This window comes from Musca autumnalis, unplaced genomic scaffold (genome assembly GCF_047663935.1).
Source record: "Musca autumnalis isolate F117 unplaced genomic scaffold, ASM4766393v1 scaffold_5, whole genome shotgun sequence".
NCBI classification, from domain to species: domain Eukaryota; kingdom Metazoa; phylum Arthropoda; class Insecta; order Diptera; family Muscidae; genus Musca; species Musca autumnalis.
In genome coordinates, this window is record NW_027412088.1 from 34,287,900 (window position 1) to 34,313,344 (window position 25,445).

At 37.0% G+C, this 25,445-nt stretch overlaps 1 protein-coding gene across 1 annotated transcript in view; it reads right to left on the reverse strand.

Moving 5' to 3' along the window:
• The window catches only part of LOC141404594 (uncharacterized), a 597,851-nt gene that overhangs the window by 276,639 nt on the left and 295,767 nt on the right, over positions 1–25,445 (reverse strand). The window contains exon 3 of the mRNA XM_073988048.1: positions 17,044–17,351. Coding sequence (XP_073844149.1) covers positions 17,044–17,351 — 308 coding nt within the window. The remainder of the gene's footprint in view (positions 1–17,043; positions 17,352–25,445) is intronic.

The following is a 25,445-nucleotide window of genomic DNA, read 5'->3' on the forward strand; positions in this document are numbered from 1 at the left end:
CGTGGATTTTTTAAAAATATTTTTTTAATGACGTTGATTTTTAAAAAATATTTTTTCAATGACGTGGATTTTTTAAAAAAAATTTTTGAAAGACGTGGATTTTTTAAAAATATTTTTTCAATGACGTGAATTTTTTAAAAATATTTTTTCAATGACGTGGATTTTTTAAAAATATTTTTTCAATGACGTGAATTTTTAAGAATTATTTTTTCCAATGGCGTGGATTCTCAAAAAAAAAAATTGTTTCAATGACGTGTATTTTTAAAAAATATTTTTTTTCAATGACACAGTTTTTAAAATTTTTTTTTGCAATGACGTGGATTTTTAAGTATTATTTTTAAAATATTTTTTTCAATGACGTGAATTTTTAAGAAATATTTTTTTCCAATGGCGTGGATTTTTAAAATATATTTTTTCAATGACGTGGGTTTTTTAAAAAAAATATTTTTCAATGACGTGGATTTTTCAAAAAAAATATTTTTCAATGACGTGGATTTAAAAAAAAAAAATATTTTTCAATGACGTGGATTTTTCAAAAAAAAATATTTTTCAATGACGTGGATTTAAAAAAAAAATATTTTTCAATGACGTGGATTTAAAAAAAAAATATTTTTCAATGACGTGGATTTGACGTCCGTTTTAACAAAATTGTTTTCAATTTTCAAAATAAATAAATAAAATGTATGTTTATGTTTATTTCCTGGATAATATACTATGTAAAACTTTTTTGTAGGTGGTGTCTTTTGACACGGTCCCATATCATTGAGCTAACTTTGATCGGGATGCACTCATTGATATGAAAGAAGTCTTGGTAGTCACTTTGTGGATGTTTATGGGAAATATTTCTTTGTACATATGTTTATTAAATTCAAAAGCACTTCAAACACTTTAATATCCACAATCTGTGGATGATGAGTGCTACCATCTACGAATCCCGGAAAAGAGAAAATATTAAGATTTATTCTAATATACCACATTTATTGTAACTCAATCGCTTTATTACCAAAACAAGTTTCTAAACAAATTTTCGCTTGAATTGTTAACATGAATTCCATTCTACCCAAACACAGCTCTTATCTCTTGTTATGGCCATTGCTGATTATCTTGGCATATAAAAGGGGGGAATAGACTTTATTTATACATTTATGTACATAAATAAACACATCAACGATATTTTTCTTCATGTTTTCCTTTTCTCAGCATCATTAGGAGCATCTTGCTACCAAACCCCCATCCCTGCTTTACTACCACACAAAGACCTCATCAAGAATCTTTTGAAACTGTTGTCGAACAAATAGTCAAAACAAATTTCTCAACAAATAAGGATGTTATGTAAATACGTAATGTGTGTGTATATGTGTGTGTGTGGAGAGAGGACAACAACATGTGACTTTGGCTGGCGGGCTGGCAGCCTGTTTCGTTGGTTGGTTGATTTGGCCAAAAAACATAGAGAAAAAATAACAAAAAAACCAGACATATCTGAAGGAGGTTGGCGGAATGGTTAAACATCACATACATACATACATATGTATCAAGGACAGATTTTAGTGATACGATGAAGAAATATTCACATAAACACAGAGAGAGAGAGCTATAATAAATATTCACACAAATATTGTAAATGGTTTAGAAATATGGAAGAGTTCGCTTTTCTAATGCCTAGGTATATTTGTGTGTGTGTGTTTATGGTTGTATAAATTATGCAAATTCGGCAAATCTTTTTTCTCTTTGGCTGAAGAATAGTAAATCAAGGTCAATATCGTAAACGAATTGCGTAGGAAGATTTGATGTTTAATATGCCAACAATAAAAACATGGAAATTAAAGAGCAGAACGTTTGTGGCATTTTATTTGCATAAATAAATATGTAAAATATGTTTAGTTTTTTAATCAACAACGAAGGTATATATGTATACAGATGGCAAATGCCACAGATGCGAGCGTCTACTGCGAAAATATACCCATTACAATATGCTTCATTTTTAACGATTATTGCAGAGTCCTTTAAGAGATTCTAAACAAGCAAGCTATCAAGTAGGAAGCCGATTTGAGTACTTATTTAACTTCTTATTCGTCGATTTTTAGTGGCAAACAAATTATTTCTAATTTTTAAACAATGGGTTAGTAGGTCGAATTGTAATGAACTTCTTACTGGGCTATGCCAAGACGCATGAACTTGCCCATGAAAACATTATATCACTGCAAACATTACCACAAGGTATGCCACCGGTAAAAAATCCAAATTATAGCCGAAGATGTTATCAGATATTGACCTTCTTGGAACTTGCAAAATCAGTCCAAGTTGGACCCTAATTTTTTAAGTTATTGTGCTGACCAGTGACCTTCATGAAACACAAGTAAAAAAGTATCAGTCGGCTTTGCTGACAGAGATATACCCTAAGCCTGTGTGGATTGAAATAGTTTTTTCCCCAAAAAAACGTATGTAGATAGGGGGGTTTTCAAAATTTTGGGCGTATGAACCGACAAAAATATGGATAGCATTAAAGCGCAAAAATTTGCGGGAAAATCGACAGATAGGGATTTTTTTACCATACTAGCCTACGAAAAACATAATATCGCTATAAACAGGAAGGATCCTCGAACAGACCCTTAACCACACAAAAATGTTGAACCTTTGTGTGGGTGGTGTCCCAAGGATCGGACATATAGGGCCAAATTTTAATATAAACTTAGTTTCGACAATATTTAGAGATCCAAAGTTTGGACCAAATCGGTTGCTACGACTATGAGATACTGTGCGTACCATTTTAGCGAATATTTTCGAACTTTTGTGAGGGAGGTGCCGGAAGGAGTGGGCCTATAAGCACCACCTTGAAATTACATATAATATTCGAAGAAATATTACGATAACCAAAGTGTGGACAAACGTAATATTCTGTTCGAGCTCTCCAGTCACTACATATGGCGCCATAGGGGCCTTTTACAGCTTTCGGGCTGTTTTCTCAAGAAGTATAGACTTGCCCCTGAAAAAATTTTTACTGTCGTGTAAAATCAAAGTGATTCGAGAGCAGGTCAAATCGGTGTCTCCCATCAAGAGTTATCGTGCCCACAATTTTTCCGAACATTTTTGAACTTTTGTGGGGGAGGTACCTGAAGGAGTGGACCGATATGGCTTATTTCGAACTTAAACTAAGGTTGCAGAAAATATTACGAAAGTCACATTTTGGACCGAATCGGCAGATCCGTTCAAGAGTTATCTTGCGCTCCAACCACTACACACGGTGTAATAGGGATTTTTTGCACCTTTCAGGCTATTTTCTCAGGAAGTATGGACTTGCCCCTGATGAAACTTGTACCGTCGTATGGGGGGCAGTGAAAACAAGTTGCTACAACAAAAATCAAAGTGATTCTAGAGCAGGTCATCTAAATCTTGTAGAAATTTCACGAAGTGCAAAGTGTGGACAAAATCGGTTATTCCCTTTAAGAGTTATCGCGCACCCAAAATTTCCGAACATTTCCGAAGTTTTGTGGGGGAGGTACCGATATAGCCCATCTTCGAACTTAAACTAAGTTTGGACAAAATATTACGAAAGCCAAATTTTGGACCGAATTGGTTTATCCGTTCGAGAGTTATCGTGCGCTCCAGCCAGCCAGACAGACAGGCAGACGGACGGACATGGCTAAATCGACTCCAAATTGTCTGAAACGGATTTCGTCCAAACATTTTTAGACCCAATTTTTTCGATGACGCACATTTTGCCCGTATGAAAGTGTATACACCCTCGTTAGCATAAATGCTGAGGATATAAAAAATGTGTACCATCGTAGTAGAGGCCTTGTATTCAACCTGTTGCAAGAAAAATCAAAACGATTCGAGCGTAGGTCCTAAACTTTACTTTTCTAAAATTTAGCGGGAAGTTTCCACAGACACTATCAGAACTTATGCAATGAGCTATGGTCAAGTTATCAAGATGGGCTCTCAACAATGACCTTTGAGTGAAGCCATCAAAGACTGAGCTAGTTCTGCTTACAAAAAAGGAAGGTCAGACCATTCACGCTACCAGTGCTGAACGGAGTTATTTTTGAACTCTCTTCGGAATCCAAATACCTCGGCATTATCCTGGAACACCAACTCACGTGGAAAAGGAATATAGAGGAGCGCACCAAGATAGGTCTAATAACTCTATACTCCTGCAAAAATTCCATTGGCATGAGCTGGGGTCTGAGACCAACGGTCATCCACTGGATAAAAACGACCAGTATGGTGGAATGCTCTCAACAAAACGACATATCTAAACAAACTGAACGGCGTCCAAAGAGCGGCATCGCTCCTAATCACTGGAGCCATGAGGAACACTCCACAAGCAGCTATAAATGTGCTACTAGATCTACATCCGCTGGAGCTAGTAGTACAGGAACTGGCAACAATGAGAGGGCTTCGTGTTAAGGAGCTAGGTTCATGGCGCAGTTCCGAACAGGGACGAACTGCAATTCTACGTCGATTCGGACTATCAATGGCCTCGGGAACATTAGTGATTATATACCACTTCGAGGCAACGAAGGTGCACATACCCCACAGGGATCAATGGACACACAGCGGCCCACCTCTAGACGGTATAGAGATCTACTGACAGCTTTCCATCTTAGGATGGAAAAAGGCACAGGTGCAAATCCTTTGGTCTCCGACAATCATACAAGCTGAACGAATATTGTAGTGTCTTCCAACCCGAAGGTTTTGCGATCAGAAAGGCCGCGGAACTGATAAACAACATGAGAGGGGAAATATTTGGATAGATTGTCACCTATGTCGATAGTCAATCGGACCAAAAATCACTCAAGTCACATTATATCAAGTCCGCGGCTGTTCTAGACTGCAAACACGCTTTGGAGCCACTAAAATCAATCGTCACCTTGTGTTGGGTCCCAGGGCATTGCAACATTGAAATCGACAAATCTATCAAGCCACCACGGTGCCACTTCAGGAAAACAATAGAGCAACAATAGTCTGGAGAAATTCTGCCAACATTGACATAACACGCCCAGCTGCAACACATCAAGGGCAATCTGGCCAATCCCGCCTCACTGCTCTCAATGAGGAAATCAGACCTGAAACTACCAGTGGGGATCATCACGGGTCACTGCAGAATAGGATCCATGACGAGCAAATGGAAAGAAGACGACACGGCTGACTACTGTAGGCTGTGTAAGGATGATGAAGAAATGGAGACGATCGAGCACCTATTATGTCACTTTCCTGTGCTCCTTTCTAGAAGACAGTGCGCAATGGGTGTGCACAACATCCAATCTTAAACAGCATTCTGCCAAACAGAGCCGTCGGATCTACGTCACATGGCAAAAGGCCTAAAATGGAAGCAACGTGCTGAGAACATGACAAGCAGCACCTCTACACAGTTGCATCTTCAAGCACGTCCTAGCTACAACTAATCACAATCTTCATAACTACAATCTTCACTACATCTATATCTATATACCACATCTACAGTCTCATCTACAACCCCTTTCTACTCTTACAGTTACATTGGAAAATGACATCTAATCTGCAGTCATCACCTTTACATCACTACATCTCACCCGCAACCATCACCTTCACATCACCACCACATCTCAACCATCGGAATCAACCCATCTACAACCACATCACTCACAATCTTCATATATCCATAACTACTATCATCACACATCTACATCTCCTTCATATCATAACCCCATCTATAATCTATAAACAGGATGATCACAATGGACCTCAAGGGCTCCGAGTGGAGTGGCTGCCATCACAGCAGCTACGTATCCCAAAACCTAACCTAACCATATCGACCATTAAAATTAATTTTCGTGGAAGCTGCTTGGCATGAATGTAGAAAAATGGGTTGATGCCAACAAGTTTTTGTATGTTCCCTTCCGATTTCTGGGTTAACCTTACATTTTATAAACCTATGTCCAAACAAAGAATTACAGAATACTCCATGGGAAACATGATACTAATGTATGCTTTTTCGATATATCCACTGCTAAAATTGATGCTGACATTTTCATAACAGGATTATTAGTGTTGGGCAATCTCGTTCATTGAGCGGATCGATCTTTTTCATTCCGTTCACCAAAAAGATCCGGATCGTTTACTTCGTTCGTTGGCTCTGAGTTTGACTGCAAAACCAATGCTGCTAATTTTGTAAGCAGCAATGACTCGTCCATCGGGGATCTAAATGAACGATATAAAAGAATGAGCTGGATACGGATCCGTTCCTTCTTTTCACGGAATCGTTCCTTTGAGCCGGTTCGTTCATGAACGACGCAACTCTAAGGATTATAGAACTCGTGATTTTGCGTCGTTTAATGTATATCCTAACAGTATCCTAGTAATTGGAGTCTAAATGCCAAAAATTTGATGCGTGGATTTTCTTAAAAAACCCTATTTTTGCGTTTAAAATTTACAAGTGTCCTTCAGTTTCCTAGAAACCCTTCGTTAATTTAGTTTTTTTACGCGACGGATCTAATGAGCCCTACCGCGATCGAATTAGAGTTGGACAATTGAACGACCTATTTCACTGTCCTAGTTCAAAAACGTATGAGTAACATCATCCAAACTAACGCGAGATAATAAGTATACGCAGTTTGTTCAAAGAAACGACCGGTGTCCATTGAACTAGATAGTGAACTAGGTAGTTCAATATAGTTCAATTTGCACATCTCTAGATCGAATCCATCCACTAAAACCGCGGATATAGATACCTTGGAAATAGGAAAATTAGCAAAAATATATTTTGACAAATTCGCGTACTAAACCGCGATTTTCTATAACATTTTTTTACATAAATGGAATCCTTTGTACGCGATTATAATATGTGCGAAAACGCGTGTCATAAATTACAGAGATACGCAAGTTATATGGGTCTTTTAGGCAAAATAGAATGTGGGGCACATCCGCGGTTCTTGAAGAATCTATTTGAAATAAGTGTATATTGACGTATTTTTGAAATTGGATGCGCATCAGAAACTTAAAATGACCTCTTTACTATATTAAAACAATTTAACGCTCAAACTTAAAACAAAGCAAGATCGAAAATCGAACGACGCATTGTGAAAATTGGTATTAACTAAGCAACGACACAACTTCGAAAACAACGCAAAGTGAAACTACGCAAAGCAAGGTCTTTATGTATTCAGATTACTTTTAGCTTCTTTGATGGAAAATTTTTTATGTCAGAATGCTTTGCGATGGAGGGAATATAAGTTCAGCATGGCAAGTTTTTTACTTGTTCCCTGTCCTTTCTTACTTATCTATTTATATCTTAAACAATATTTTTGTTTTCCATTTTGCACTTGTTTGGATTATTTGGATTTCATTTTCTCCACATGTTTCTTTTTTCATTATTTTGTTGTTGTTATTTTCATTTCGTTACAAATCGTTGATTGCATTCATACACATACAATCTGTGATACAATCCTTGATTGTGTGTTTACTTCATTAACATACCCAAATGCCCTGCCAACATTTGCTATCTGTTTATTGTCCAATGAGTCACTTCAATTAGATTGCACAAACGAATGCGATAGTCGCATTCTTATCCAAAAAGATAAAGCTCTCGGGAAGAACTGTTCCACTCATTAGATACTTTTTTGAGTGTCTAATTGGACACTTCAGAAAGTTATTAAAACGATAATACCGGTGGAGCAATGGTAAGCATGCTCGATTTGCAATCTGAATGCCCGGGTTCGATTCCCAGGCCAGTCGACATTTTTTAATGACAAATCTTTTTTTTAACTATAAAACATTAATATAGCTAAGAACTTGATAAAAATAATAATAAATAAAAAAGAACAAAATTTTATTTTGATTTTCTTTTTAACTTAATTTAATTCCTTTTTATTTTATGTTTTGTTTTATTTTTGTTGTTGTGTCGTTAATCCTTTGTTTGGGTTATTTTAGACTTTTTGGTTTTTTATTATTTAATTTAGTTCATTATTTATATTTTTATAATTGTTTCAGGAATTGTCGCTTATATTAATTTTGTCATTTGAAAAATGTGATGTCGCCTGACTTGGTAATCGAACCCCGGACATTCAGATTGCAAAGCGAGCATGCTTACCATTGCACCACCTGCGTATATAACCATCTGTGTACAAATGTCTTATTTGTTCAACTTACAACAATTCTAAAAATAAATGTAAGCTGTCTAATTTGTATCCAAATAAAGGATGGAAAATAGATATGTCTATCTAATTTCCATCCTTCATTGGGATATAAATGAGATAGCTTACATTTATTTTTAGACACATATGTTATTGTTGTTATTTGTCTATCGTATTCTTTTCTAAATGGTGACTGGATACGATACAAATGGGATAACAATGCAATTGTTATTGTATATTAGACAAATGTCGCATTTTTACAGAAAATTAGACACCAAAAAGATCCTCATTTATAAAATTAGATAAAACTCACTTCCAATTGCTGGCAGGGTGAGATTACCAACAATGTGTGGAGTAGTATGGAGGAGGAGTAGAGTATGTTGTCCGATGACCGAACATCGTTTGTAATGGTCCATTTTGCACACAATACACAGAAATTGGTAGACAAACACAATTTAAATTAGTTACATATTATCATAGAATGGAGATCATAGCATTGCAACTGCATAGCATTTGGATGGTAGACCACTGATGGAATTCTCGCATTTTAAGAATTACATTGGAAAATAAAACGAAAACAATTTACATACGGATAAAATCATTGTCTGTAACTTTACACAGTTAATGCGCAAAGGGTTTATACTATTATTGGTAGAAATAGTTTCAACGGGATAATGAGATTAAACTTCTAGTTACGTTGTTGTTGTAACAGTGTTTATTATTGTATGTTTGTGTATTCGTTCTTCTGCTCAATCTGGCTTTGGGTCTATATCGAGTTCCAAGAAAGTGGCTGTCTCAATGGGATGTAACTACAGATCTACTGGAGTTAGATGAGAAGGTTTGGCAGGGTAGTTGAAAAGGTGCAGCATGTTTTGCGGACCCATGCCGCATGCTCCGCAAATGTTTTGAACGGTGCGATCGATATTTGCCCTATAAGAATTTACAGGACTGCAATATCCCGAGCGTAGTTGAGCCAAAACTGCTCTGGTTTATCGTGGCAGCTGCTGCGATAGTTGGGGAATGTACTCCGAGGAATGCTGCTTAAACCTGTTTTATATGCCTGTTGAACTACGGGTTCTCTCCTATATCGTTGGATTTTTTCCTGTAGAACGTGCATATCCTCCGTGCCTGGGTGTGTCGGGGCTATCCACCACATGGTGTTTGGGATGGCTCTCACGGTAACACTCTAGCAAGTACTGCAACGAAAGCATCTCATTGTGTTGCTGTACTGGAAGAATCTTCGCCTCATCATGTGGACGGTCCACTGAAGACATAAGGAGGTACCCTGTTGCTGTTCTCAGGACTGAATTCCAACAAGTTTGAATACTTTTCATTGCGTATCACATAAACTCGCGGACGAAACTTGCGCCGCATTGCGCCACTGACCGACCTATCGTGTTTTATGTGATCAACAAAGTTTCTTTATCTAAACCCCAAGTGCTGCTGGCTAGAGACTTGAGGACCTTGTTTCTACATTTCAGTTTGTCGCAGGTTTGCGGCATGCAGTTTGTTGTCGGAATTCTGCTACCGTCAACCACGACATTCAACTCTCTTCTCACCTGCGCCGTCCAAGTGGGGAATAGAGTGGCCGTAGTTTTAGTACCGAATATCTGCATATTCCTCGCGTGGAAAAAGTTGGTATGATCGGTTAAATAAGCGTTCAGTTTTTCACAGATGTCATCAAGGAATGAACCCGCCAGAATCGTGCAATCATTCGAATACTTTAGGATCTCAATACCGTCTGGATGGGGCGGAATACAGGAGAGGTAGAGGGTAAACAGTTCAGGATATATCACACCAAATTGGGGAACTCCCTGTTTCACTCTACGGGATTTCGACTTCGTGTTCCTGTTTGGACTTCTATTTCCTGTTGATTATCCGTCGTTTGTAGCTTTTCCGAAGAGTTGTCTGCTCAATGTCCTCAAACATCGTGGAGTGCCTGACAATATCAAAGGCTTTTTATAAGTCAAGCGCCATCATCAATGTTCTATCACACGGCGATCTCTGGTTGAGTGCTCTATAAATATGTATGGAGATGTAGAGCAGGACTGTTGTCCATGCCGATGATCGGCAACTGTATAACTATTTCTGACGCTGGCGAGGACTAAGGCCTCAAGGGTTTTTGCGAAATCGGCCTTTACGAATTACTTTTTCTGGCATCCTTACCTGGCTTCAGTAGAGGGACCACCCTGCTTCGGTAACAATGAGGGTGGGTAGCGACAAGTTGAGAACTTTAGTGAGATACTCCACTCCCGGCTCATCCAGCTGTTTCGACATTACCATGGAGATTCCATCAGGGCCCAACGCTTTGAATGATTAAGCGTTCCTGATGGCATTCGCAACATCATCCATTGTAAACTATGGTGGTTCATCCGCGGCAGGAAGAGATCTGATGCGACGTAGTACTCTTATCCTCGCCCTGTCACTCCCGTTGGTTCTCGACAAACTGTCTATTGAAATATCTTGTGCATCTCTTCGGGTCAGTCAACGTAACGTCGCCAAACGTGTCTGAGATCCTATCTTGCTTCTTTCCAGGGTGACTTAACCGTTGCCCACAATTAATTTATACCGGCTCCGATTTTGCAACTCTTCAGTTGATTTAGCCATTCGTTACGCTTATGCTTCCCGACTATCCTTTTAACTTCCAGTGTCAGCTCCCTGAGTCTGGGGTCACTGGGGTTGACTCGACCAAGCTGATCACGCTAATTTGCTAATCCCGTCGTCTCTGCTGGGAAGTTTGGTCTCACTTCGGAAATTCGACCAGCAGGTATATGTCGAGCTGCATCGGAAGGATTAGGCAGATCTATGAAGCTATGATTTGTAAACTCTCTGAATTTCGGTCAATCAGCTTTCCCATGAATGACGATAATGCGGCGTTCAGAGGTGATGAAATCGGGCGGTTTGTTAATGGAGAAAATTATTGGGAGGTGGGCTGATCTAAGAGAAATGACGGTTCGCTAGGGGACGTTATTTGTCAGACGAACTGTGAAACTCTCCTCTAGTTCTGGTAGGGGCGTCATCATTGGCCGAGCATCAATCAATTTTTTCAGCAAGCGCTGTAACCCTATGGTATTTTCAGAAATACCATTACGCACATTAAAGTCCCAAAAGACTTGACGGTTATGGCCTTTCAAAAGCGGGCTAATGTCGCCCACTTAGCCTGAGATACAGCTATTTATCGGCGAGATCTATATCTTCAGCAATTCTACCTCGGAAGTTCCACACCTAACTGCTACCCCCATACATTCCATGTACGGTCAGGGTCAAACGAGATATTGCACCAGTCTGTTCAATACAGCAGGCTGGTGCAATAGGAAAGCTATTCCCCCAACTTCACTTCTGGTGGACTCCCTCTTTAGTATCACAGCGCTGTAAGCTGCAGTTGTTGTTGAGCTTTGTTTCCTGAATTGTTGCGTCCTTGATATTCTTCCGACTCATGAAGTCCACTATTTCCTCGATCTTACCTCTGAGTCCATTGCAATTAAAAAGGATGCATTTTATCGGATTGGAACAACAGCGGCTGGTGTTAAATGCTGCGTGAGTGGTTGCTGTTGAGGGACTGTGGGGGAGTTTCGTAATCTGACGACGACTCGATGGACGCTGTGTTCACCCAGCAATATAATCTCTTTCGTAGTCCCTCACGAGGACAAGTCCAGAGAGACGTCATTTGTCTCCTTGATGCACCCACTCCTGACATCTGTTGCATCTAACCGAAGGCTGAATATGGTTGAAGATACGGATGTGACAAGCCGATCGCAAATATATTGGTCCTGGGTTTTCCTCCGTCCAGCCCGGACCAAAAGAATCCGGAGCAGGCATTCCGGGATATGTTGCTCCCAACACAGAAAAACGATTCAAATAGAAATATTTGTACACTCCGGTTCAATCCGGTACGAGAGAACCCGCTGCCGTGGGATTAAACTCGCTTGTTGTAATATTGTGTTTAGTATTTTCTAGCGCAAACTCCCGCATTGTTTATCCTGTTTTCCATTATTATTTTGGTATTTATTGAAAAATTATAACTTTCATTGAATTCTTTAATTATACTTTAAAACTACCACCTTTATTTGTAGGAGATTAACTTCCTTCTTTTCTGACATTAACCACTTCTCATTCCTACAAAGAGTATTTTTTCTCAATTCAATTCAATTAGTGTAAAACATTTATTAAATTTAAGGGTGAAAAGTTAACCAAAAACCCTTCGTTTATGGAATTCCATTATCCACAATTGGTATTGCCAATTCGTATTCGAGTTCAAACTTAGTGACCACATAAAAAGATCAAAACTACCATCAACTTCCGTTTCTTAAACGCTTTTCTATACTCTTTAATTTATTTACCTTTTACAATGTCTCATGAATACTAATGGACGGACCAGTTTTTTATCAATGAAAAACATACATAGGTCAATGGAATACCTAGGGATTGAGTTGGCGGATGTTAAAAAAAGAAAATGAACCTAAGTATTGATTGGTTGGTCTCCGCATTCCTACATAAATAATAACTTACCTTAGGGTGAGGAAAACAATTGTAAGGGAATTGAAAAAGAACTGATAGAAAACGGAACGGAGGTCGGAGATTACATTTTTATTTCAAACACATAATAGTTGGTAATAGAGGGCAGGCGGAAATGGGTGAAGATAAGTTCGTGAACATTTTAGGAATCATTCGAGCTGAATATAAAGGAACGGGGTATTGTTGTGCAGTATCGAATATGTGATATACCACACCACAGATCCCAGCGAATTTTTACACTTAGTATGTGAGTGGCGTGGGTAACATAGAGGATAGAAGATACCAAGGAACGGTGCTGACCGGCTTTAACATGGCAAAGCCCAGGATTTATCTTGGTCCATCTTTCATCCCAAGTGGACACTGACCTCCCCGTGCTGTCACCTGGGGAACTGCCTTTAACACCCGTTAAAGGTAGTGAGCTTACATGTGCCGCGCGTTCACCCATAAGAACGTTAAAAACTTGGGTTTGGGCGTCGGGTTAGTAACCCTCCCCTCGAAAAAACAGCCTACTATGAAAAAACGAAAGAAAAGAAAAACAAATCCCTCAAAAGTTGACGACTCCCCCAAACGTTTTAAGGACCATGATCTGCGAATCTGCACCTGGAATGTTCGCACTCTTTATAGAGAAGGTGCAGTTTACGCATTGGCAGATGTACTTGAAAAGTACAAGGCCGACATTACTGCCATACAGGAAATACGATGGAACGGAAAAGGCGTCACAACAACACCAAAAGTTGACGCACTGTATTATAGCTGCCTTGACACAAAGCATGAGTTTGGTTGCGGATTTGTAGTTGGTCGGAGGTTAAAACATCTGGTCTCCAGATTCACCCCAGTAAATGATAGACTCGCTGCAATTCGATTAAAAGCAAAATTCTTCAACATCAGATTTATTTGCGCTCATGCTCCCACGGAAGTCAAGGACGAACAGACCAAAGATATATTTTACGAGCGCTTAGAAGAAACATATGACCGTTGCCCTGCCCATGACATTAAAATTATACTAGGCGATTTTAATGCCAAAATTGGAAAGGAGAATATCTTTGGCCCAACAGTCGAGAAATTCAGTCTCCACAGTGAAACATCTGACAATGGTATGAGGCTGATAGACTTTGCAGCTGCAAGAAATATGGTAGTTAGCAGTACCAGATTTAAGCATCTCGATATTCATAAGTGCACCTGGCTGTCGCCAGATCAAAGAACAAGAAATCAAATTGATCACGTTGTGATAGATGGAAGACATGCATCAAGCGTGTTGGATGTACGATCGTTCCGAGGTGCAAACATAGGCTCGGACCACTACCTTGTTGCAGCAAAGGTACGTAACAGATCAAACGTAGCAAACAAATTGCGAACAGACGCAACACGAAAGTTGGACATCGGTAAGCTGCAATCACAACAGATAGCCACAGCATATTCCACTCAACTGGCCCAACTGCTTAATCAAAGCACTCCTCGTCTCGATAACATATCAGGGCAATGGCAAAACATTGCACACTCCAAACAGCCGCAAAATCTGGTATCCAAGTACCAGAGACCTCCACCAAGGAATCCATGGTATGACCAGGAGTGTCTTGCTGCTACCGAAGAGAAAAATGCGGCATATGGGGCTACTTTACAATCAGTAGCAACGCGTAGCGCACGAGAAAAGGAGAGAGGAGAAACGTCATTTCCGCAGGAAAAAGAGAGAGATGGAAAAGCGGAGTGTGAACCAATCGAGATGTACAGAAAAAAATTTTGCCAAAGAGTGAAACATCAAACTGATGGGTTTGGAAATGTCACATCCTCCTGTAGAGACCAGCAAGGTAATCTGGCAACTGATACAGATAGTGTGCTAAGGATATGGAAAGAGCATTTTTTTCAAACTGTTGGTATCCAATAGTAGCGAAGTCGACGAAGATACCACAGATCCAATCCTAGAAGATGGTATTGAATGTATACCACCCGGCCAAGATGAGGTAAAGACAGCAATAAACCGACTGAAGAATAATAAGGCTGCAGGAGCTGATGGCCTACCAGCCGAGCTGTTTAAAACCGGAGGCGACACGCTGATAAGGTGTATGCGAGAAGCAAACGTCAAAAGAAGTGGCGCCATCTACACCAATAGCCACATGTTACTTGCTTATGCTGCCTTTATGAAGGTCGAAGGAGGATCTGCTATCTGATGGTGTCGACGCGCAATGCGTCCTTTATGAAGGTCGAAGGAGGATCTGCTATCTGATGGTGTCGACGCGCAATGCGTCCATTGAGATCGGACCAACTGTTGAAGTTGGTTCCTATTATTTTGAGGTAGTAAAAGACTTCGTATACCTCGGCACTGCCGTAAATACAACAAACGACATCAGTTGTAAAATAAAAAGAAGAATTGTATTGGTCAACAGATGCTACTTTGGCTTAAGTAAGCACTTTAAAAACAAAGCCACAACTCGTCAAACAAAAAGAACGCTTTACAAAACACTGATGCTACCCGTGCTGATGTATGGTTCCGAAGCCTGGGTACTTGCGCAAGCAGATAAGGCAGTGCTTGGCGTGTTTGGGAGAAAAATTCTTCGAGCTGTATCTGCTATACAACGACATCAATATAGTTAAACGTATCGAGATGCAGCGATTGCGTTGGATAGGCCATATAATAAGAATGAGCGATGATGAACCCGCTAAAAGGGCGTATAAATTCGAGCCACATGACGGTGCACGCAGAATTGGCAGGCCAAAGAATAGATGACGCAAACAAGTGGATGAAGAGATGACAAGGCGCGGTATTCCAAAAAGCGGAGCACGAAACAGAGAGAATTGAAGATCTTTTCTTAGTTCGGTCTACGGAATAAATGTTCTGTAATGGGCCAGCTAAGTAAGTAAGTTGTGACTATGAATGAACGTACTCCAGATTAAGACGGTTTTTTTGCTGATTCTAAAACTACAATGTTCATAGATGAGAAAAATCCAAAAAATAAAAAAAATCGCGTTAGCGCTTTTTATATAAATCGCGATTCAAGTTTACATTTTTAAAGATTTTTTTAGGTTTTCACGATTTTGCTTGGAAACCGTAAGTCCTATCGGAATAATACTTAAGCAAATATCATAGCAGGGACAATTCTCTACAAGATTAGCTTTTACGATTTTTTCGTAGGTTTTACCATTTTTGAGATATAGAAGTTCAAATTGGGACAATGCACTAACTGTATTACCTCCTTTCAAAGTAATGTCATGTACGGTACATCTTAACTAACTTAAAATAAAAACAGCTTTCACCTGGGAAGTTTTTTCGGATTTTGAAAGAGCAATGTTCATAGATAAGAAAAATCCCAAAAAAAAAACACCGGAGGTCAAAGTTCACATTCTTATATATTTTTTAGGTTTTGAGGGTTTTGCTTGGAAACGCAAATTCCTATCTAAACGGGATTAATGACAATGTTGTAGAGAATTTTCACTGCTACCTCATTTTCTGTAGTCCCATTTAGATAGGACTTGCGGGTTTCAAGCAAAATCGTGGAAACCTAAAAAAACCTTGAATGTGAACTTTGCCATTTTTTCTTGTTTTTGGATATTTCTCACATATGAACATTGCTCTTTTGAAATCCGCGAAAACTTCCCAGGTGTAAGCGGTTTTCATTTAAAGATAGTTAAGGCGCACCGTACATGACATTGTTTTATAATGAGGCAATACAGTCAGTGCATTGTTGAACTTCTATATCTCAAAATTGGTAAAACCTACAAAATCATAAGTGTCAATCTTGTAGAGAATTTTCATAGCTACAACATTTTCTGTAGTCCGATTTCGATAGGACTTGCGGTTTCCAAGCAAAATCGTGAAAACCTAAAAAACCCCTAAAAATGTTAACTTAAATCGCGATTTATTTAAAAAGCGTTCCGGCGATTTTTGTTTTGGTGTTTGATTTGTCTTATCTATGAACATTGTCGTTTCAGAATCCGCAAAAAACTTCACAGGTGTAAACACCTTCCATTTAAAGTTGTTTCAGGAGCACCGTGCACTTGAATATGAGTTCACTCTCAAACAAGAAGAGGACCTTCCAGACGCCATTATCCGGTATAAGATTTGAAAATATAAAGGCACTACAAGATAAGTTAGTTAGTTAGTTTTTATCCGGTGGTCTGTTGCAAACTTGATTTAAATATCCTCTCCTCTAAATAACCCCGACCATGTTCAAGTGTCATCACACCGAATTCAATATCGAACGAACCTACGATATTCCCCCTATGCAATTTGTCTCTACCCTTGAGCTATGTCCAGTTCAAAGGAACAATGGTAGATTGCAGCCTCTTATTGCTATGGTTACATTTTTACCCTTTTTTCATGTATTTTATTTTCTCAATTACTTTTTGTTTATTTTATCAATTTTTTTTACAATTTATATACCACCACCCAATGTGATAACCATTGTCACCCCGCAGCACTTACCTTTTAAATACTGTTCATTTTGTGCTATGACCTTTTCGGCATTTTTACGTGCCTGAAAAAACCATTCCGATGTATTGCCCAAATAGTGATATTCCATTGATAGGTCTTTGGCGAGAATTGCACCCAAATCCGGTGGCGGCAGCCGATAGGCAAATGGGCAAAAAAGTCCCGGTTGTGATGGATGTTCATTCCAATCGAAACAGTGGCCAGCAGCAAAAATATCATCATCGAATTCAACCATGGACAAAACCGAGGCATGCAACAGATTTATATCGGCGTGGGCAGCTGATGAAGTCATTTTAAAAATTCTGCAAAAGAAAACAAGAAAATGGAAAGATATGAGGAAAATGTGCAGTAGCCATAAAGCTGGAAAATGGAGAAAATGCAGTAAATAAATATGGTGGATGAAAAAGAAATGAAACGATACGCAACGAGTAGTACACTTTGGCATGCAGATAGTCGGATAAAGGAAATGACTTTATGGTATGGTATTCTCTGCGCTATGGCATTGTTTGTGAAGTTTTTGTTGTTTTTTTGGTTCATTTGTTCGGTTACGAACAAATCGGTTTACTGCGTGTGCAAATTTTCACATTGCCATTTGCATGAATTACAGTTTTTATTTGCACTCCACAGAGCTACGCATAAAAATGCATAAAAAAAAATTCCCACAAAATAAATAATTATTTACTCAGTCGCAAATGAATGTTGTACGCAATGGGGCATAGTAAATCTTTGCCGGGTATATGTTCTATTAACACATTAATAGAACTAGATTTGCTTACACCATAAAACGTGGATGTTTAAAGAATATTTTTTCATTGGCCCTTAGACCACAAAACGTGGATTTTTTAAAGAATATTTTTTCATTGGCCCTTAGACCACAAAACGTGTATTTTTTAAAGAATATTTTTTCATTGGCCCTTAGACCACAAAACGTGGATTTTTTAAAGAATATTTCTTCATTGGCCCTTAGACCACAAAAGATGGATTTTTTAAAGAATATTTCTTCATTGGCCCTTAGACCACAAAACGTGGATTTTTTAAAGAATATTTCTTCATTGGCCCTTAGACCACAAAACATGGATTTTTTAAAGAATATTTTTTCATTGGCCCTTAGACCACAAAACATGGATTTTTTAAAGAATATTTTTTTCATTGGCCCTTAGACCACAATACGTGGATTTTTTAAAGAATATTTTTTCATTGGCCCTTAGACCACAAAACGTGGATTTTTTAAAGAATATTTCTTCATTGGCCCTTAGACCACAAAACGTGGATTTTTTAAAGAAAATTTTTTCATTGGGCCTTAGACCACAAAACATGGATTTTTTAAAGAATATTTTTTCATTGGGCCTTAGACCACAAAACATGGATTTTTTAAAGAATATTTTTTCATTGGGCCTTAGACCACAAATCATGGATTTTTTAAAGAATATTTTTTCATTGGGCCTTAGACCACAAAACATGGATTTTTTAAAGAATATTTTTTCATTGGGCCTTAGACCACAAAACATGGATTTTTTAAAGAATATTTTTTTCATTGGCCCTTAGACCACAATACGTGGATTTTTTAAAGAATATTTTTTCATTGGCCCTTAGACCACAAAACGTGGATTGTTTAAAGAATATTTTTTCATTGGGCCTTAGACCACAAAACATGGATTTTTTAAAGAATATTTTTTCAATGGGCCTTAGACCACAAAACATGGATTTTTTAAAGAATATTTTTTTCATTGGCCCATAGACCACAATACGTGGATTTTTTAAAGAATATTTTTTCATTGGCCCTTAGACCACAAAACGTGGATTGTTTAAAGAATATTTTTTCATTGGGCCTTAGACCACAAAACATGGATTTTTTAAAGAATATTTTTTCATTGGGCCTTAGACCACAAAACCCGGATTTTTTAAAGAATATTTTTTCATTGGCCCTTAGACCACAAAACCCGGATTTTTTAAAGAATATTTTTTCATTGGCCCTTAGACCACAAAACGTGGATTTTTTAAAGAATATTTTTTCATTGGCCCTTAGACCACAAAACGTGGATTTTTTAAAGAATATTTTTTCATTGGCCCTTAGACCACAAAACGTGGATTTTTTAAAGAATATTTTTTCATTGGCCCTTAGACCACAAAACGTGGATTTTTTAAAGAATATTTTTTCATTGGCCCTTAGACCACAAAACGTGGATTTTTTAAAGAATATTTTTTCATTGGCCCTTAGACCACAAAACGTGGATTTTTTAAAGAATATTTTTTCATTGGCCCTTAGACCACAAAACGTGGATTTTTTAAAGAATATTTTTTCATTGGCCCTTAGACCACAAAACCTGGATTTTTTAAAGAATATTTTTCATTGGCCCTTAGACCACAAAAAGTGGATTTTTAAAGAATATTTTTTCATTGGCCCTTAGACCACAAAACCCGGATTTTTTAAAGAATATTTTTTCATTGGCCCTTAGACCACAAAACGTGGATTTTTTAAACAATATTTTTTCATTGGCCCTTAGACCACAAAACCCGGATTTTTTAAAGAATATTTTTTCATTGGCCCTTAGACCACAAAACGTGGATTTTTTAAAGAATATTTTTTCATTGGCCCTTAGACCACAAAACGTGGATTTTTTAAACAATATTTTTTCATTGGCCTTTAGACCACAAAACGTGGATTTTTTAAAGAATATTTTTTCATTGGCCCTTAGACCACAAAACGTGGATTTTTTAGAATATATTTTTCATTGGCCCTTAGACCACGAAACGTGGATTTTTTAAACAATATTTTTTCATTGGCTCTTAGACCACAAAACGTGGATTTTTTAAAGAATATTTTTTCATTGGCCCTTAGACCACAAAACGTGGATTTTTTAAAGAATATTTTTTCATTGGCCTTTAGACCACAAAACGTGGATTTTTTAAAGAATATTTTTTCATTGGCCCTTAGACCACAAAACGTGGATTTTTTAGAATATATTTTTCATTGGCCCTTAGACCACAAAACGTGGATTTTTTAAACAATATTTTTTCATTGGCCCTTAGACCACAAAACCCGGATTTTTTAAAGAATATTTTTTCATTGGCCCTTAGACCACAAAACCCGGATTTTTTAAAGAATATTTTTTCATTGGCCCTTAGACCACAAAACGTGGATTTTTTAAAGAATATTTTTTCATTGGCCCTTAGACCACAAAACGTGGATTTTTTAGAATATATTTTTCATTGGCCCTTAGACCACAAAACGTGGATTTTTTAAAGAATATTTTTCATTGGCCCTTAGACCACAAAACGTGGATTTTTTAAAAAATATTTTTCATTGGTCTTTAGACCACAAACCGTGGAATTTTTAAAGAATATTTTTCATTGGCCCTTATACCGCAAAACGTGGAATTTTTAAACAATATTTTTTCATTGGCCCTTAGACCACAAAACGTGGATTTTTTAAACAATATTTTTTCATTGACCCTTAGACCACAAAACGTAAATTTTTTAAACAATATTTTTCATTGGCCCTTAGACCACAAAACGTGGATTTTTTAAAGAATATTTTTTCATTGGTCCTTAGACCACAAAACGTGGATTTTTAAAGAATATTTTTTCATTGGCCCTTAGACCACAAAACCCGGATTTTTTAAAGAAAATTTTTTCATTGGCCCTTAGACCACAAAACGTGGATTTTTTAAACAATATTTTTTCATTGGCCCTTAGACCACAAAACCCGGATTTTTTAAAGAATATTTTTTCATTGGCCCTTTGACCACAAAACGTGGATTTTTTAAAGAATATTTTTTCATTGGCCCTTAGACCACAAACCGTGGATTTTTTAGAATATATTTTTCATTGGCCCTTAGACCACAAAACGTGGATTTTTTAAAGAATATTTTTCATTGGCCCTTTGACCACAAAAGAATATGTTTTCATTGGCTCTTAGATAACAAAACTTGGATTTTTTTAAAGAATATTTTTTCATTAGCCTTTAGACCACAAAACGTGTTTTTTTTTTTAAAGAATAGGTTTTCATTGGCCGCTCTTTAAATAGTGTGTCTTATTTTGACCAATGGTAGCCGAACCAATTCCAATATATTATCATATTAATTAATCTGTTCCAGAATCTGCAAAAGAACAATATTTTTTAAATTTCTCTCTCAAAAAATCTTAAAAACATACAAATTTTAGACTCTTGCAGGTTCTGGAAAAAAAAACAGTTATTATATTATTTTTATTATACTGTATTGTGGATAACCTACCTGGTGCACCCTGTCATATGAATATTGTACATATGAATTAATTGCCGTAAGTTGCATAATTGAATGAAATAACTTTTTTAATAGTTGCTTTTATTCTCGCCCTCGCATTACACAATATAATGCACTTTTTTGAAATAAAGTATGCAATTGTTGAAGATAAATTTATTTTATTGCAAATATCATTCGCTTCTGCGAACAAAAACCATGCCAACGTTTTAATTACGTACAAAATGCCACGCAAAGACATACGTATGTATGTAAGGAAAATATGTATGCTTGTGCAATAATTTGTTGTGAAAAATGTGCAGATAAATGCATAAAGCTTAACCTATAAACAATATATTTATACCCTATACCACAATGTGGAAAAGGGTATTATAAGTTTGTTTTGGTAAAAATTCATGTAACACCGCGAAATATTCGTCGGAGACCCCCAATGTGGTATACCAATCTTCATATCTCGACGAGATAAAGCGATTTTGAGATGTGTGTCCGTCCGTCCGTCCGTCCGTCTGTCCATTATAAATTGTAAACACGCTCCAGGCCGCAATTATGGACCGATCGTCACGAAATTTTGTATGGTATTGGTGATGATCGCGAAATATTTAGCGGGTGAAATGGACCAAAAACATAATATTTATCCAATTTTCTAGCGGCTCTGTAGGTCTCAATAATAGTCCGATCAACGCGTAATTTTAAATAAGGTAAGAGTATATCACAAAGGAGAAACTTGCAATTTGAGATGGCGATCGGATAATATTTAGAGGGTTAAATGGACCAAAACTTTTGTGTGAAAATTGTGAAAATTTTTAATATACGGCTTATATCTTAATTCCTGGAAGTGACATTCCGGACAAGTGAGATATACTTGAAAGTGGAACGCTTGACCTTTCAATTGATGCCAATTATATTGGTGTGCATGATCAGATAACAGAGTTACAGCCTAATATATTCCGTTATTTGTTTGTAGTGTAATAATAAACTCGCTGGAAGTCGCAATTATACATCAATAATCACGAAATTTTGTACCGGGTAAGAGTATAGGTCGAAAAAGATGCCTGCAATTTTGAATGATGATCTGATATTCTTTAGCGGGTGAAATGGACCATTACTTTTGTATGAAAAATATAAAATTTTATTTATGGTCGATATTTTAATTCCTTGAGGACATATATATTTCGCAAAGTAGCCTACATATGGGGAAACTACTGACCTTTCCTCTGATGTAAATTGCAATAAAGTGTTTGCTAGATAACGGGCCTACTGCCTAATATATAATGGGTTCCGTGTAGAGAACCACATTTTTATCCCATGCTACATATTGTCTCTCCAAAAGTTTGTGTAACACCACGAAATATTTGTCCTAGACCTCTTATTTGGTATGCCAAAATTCATATCTCGACGAGATAAAGCGATTTAGCGATGTGTGTCCGTACATTAAAAATCGTAAACAAGCTTAAGGCCGCAATTATGGACCGATTGTAACGAATTTTTTAAGGAGGTTGGGTTCGGGCCAGAATAGAAATTATTAGTTTTTGCTGATGATCGTGAAATGTTCAGGGAATGAAATGGACCAAAAACAAAATTTTAACCAATTTTGTAGCGGCTCTATAGGTCAAAATAATAACCCCCAAACAAAGTTTGAGTTTATGATGAAGAAGAAGCGTACAAATAAACGTGAAGATCAGATAATACTTAGCGGGTTAAATGGACTGAAACTTTTTTGTGAAATTGGTAAAAACTTCAATAACGTAGCGGTTAAACAACGGAAGTAGTAGTACTACATAAGTGGGTTGCATTACATTTTAGTTTGTGTGAACTTAATTTTCCTGCTACAAAAATGTCTTTGTCCTGCTAGATAACTTTTTGGTTTTGGTCATAAGTATTATACAATTCATCTCTGATATTTGATAATTAAATTTTCACAATCATTGAAAAGAAGTTCCGTGGAGAGCGATTGTCCAGGGATAGTTGTATAGGGTATCCCATGGTAGTCTCCGTCCGACTATAGACTTTTCTTACTTGTTTTATAATTTAAATGGCTGAACCCGGTGCGTAACCCAAATTAAGACTAAATACATATGCATGATTGAACATTTGTTACGTGAATTTGTCATTTTTAATTTTATTGCAAATTTAAGTGTATATATGAGGGGAGATAAAGTCATTCTTCAACGTGTCGATGGCTATATTCAAAAACCCTTTTGGCCTTCCATAAGAAAAAATAGAAGTCTTCTATTAGAAGACCACCAGCTCTTCTTATACAATGTCTGTGGCTATATACAAAAGCCCTTTTAGCTTCCATAAAACAAAATTAAAGTCTTCTATAAGAAGACCACCAACTCTTCTTATAGAAGACAACAATATGCTTTTAAAAAAGAGGACCATATGTCTTCTTATAGAAAAACACAAAAGCTTCTAAAGACACAAGTTGTTTTCATAGACAACCAAAAGGTTTTTTGATAGAAGGCTAAAGGGTCTTCATATAGAAAACCAACAAGTCTTCTTATAGACGACAACAAGATCCTTTTATAGAAGACCACAAAGCCATTTAATAGAAGACTACAAGGTAATCTAATGGAAGCCCACAAGATCATCTTATAGAAGACCGTAGATATGTTCCTTTTAGATTATGATTAACAGCATGCATACATATGTACATATGTATGTATTTGTGTGGCATTTTGTAAGTAATTAATACGTTGTTTGCCATGGTTTTTGTTCGCAAAAGCGAATAATATTTGCCATGAAAAAAAGTTATTTTGAACAATTGCATACTTTATTTAAAACATAAATGCATTATAATTTGTAATGCCAGAGGAGAATAAATTCTACTATTAAATAAAGTTATTTCATTCAATTATGAAATTTATTGCAATTAATTCATATGTAACGTCGACAGGGTGCACCAGGTAATTGATCCATGAAAGTACAACATAATTAAAATATATCTATATTATGACATAAATATTCGTCTACTACTATATGATGACGATATAGTAATATTGGCAGACAACCCCAGAATACAACAACGAAGCTTATTGTATGGGGTATGGATGTAAACCAGTCTAAGTCCGAGATAATGGTCTTTAGGAGATGTGATAAGCTACCAGCTGGAGATAAATGGAAATACAAAGGTGAAATGCTGAAACGAGTATAAGTATTAAAAAATTATCTTTTACTAGACACCTTTCAAAAAAGGAAGAGATCGTGAAGGTTTCCGTAAACTCAACATGGAAGCACTTTATTTCAAAACCCTCAGTGAGCGTAACAGCGAAATGGAAAATGTTCCTACCTGTTTGTCGATCTATATATTGCTATGGTGCACAAATATGGGAACACTCATATTTCGATTTGGTTGATAAACTATATCGTTTTTTCATCATGAAAGTACTTCGACTCCCCGATTGTACGCCTAATTATTTAATAGCATTGGAAACGGGATATGAGCCCGGATACATTTTCACATACTCCCTACATATACAATACTTGGCAAAAGTTTTATTTGACGTACAAAGTCACAGGCTGTCCCAGATATTGGCTTTCAAAATTGTTGATAAAAATTTGAGCTGGTTCAAGGATTTTAATTCACAACTCGTAGCATATAACGTTGACCAAATTGACGTTATGTTGAATAAAAGGAATTGGGAGGAGACCGGAAAAAACCTGGTGATACAAATGCAATGTAGTGTTCGAAATGCAATGATACAAAATGCTCGCATAAGTGAAAATAGAATATATAAACACCTTCATGTTAATGTCGGCACATTTTATTGTAATGCAAACTGGAGCCTAGAGCAAATCACATTAATGATGAATGCTAGGGGTGATTTATTCTGGCTAAACTCTCACAAAAATAGAGCAGGGGATGGACAAAACTGCTCTATGTGCAACCTAGGAGAAACCGAAACACTGGTCCATTTTATAGGAAGATGCCCAGTATTAAATAGCATACGCAAAAATACCCCAATAAATATCAATTATCGCAGGATGAAATATCACACTTTTAAACGGTAGTGAAGTTTGTTACTGGTCTCAACTGCATAAGTTCTAAAAAGAAGCTTTGAGATATAGAAAAATATTAATATATAAATTCAACTATTAACCTAAAGACTTATTATTATTAACTAAATTTTCCAGCAGACGGAAAACCATGCTGTA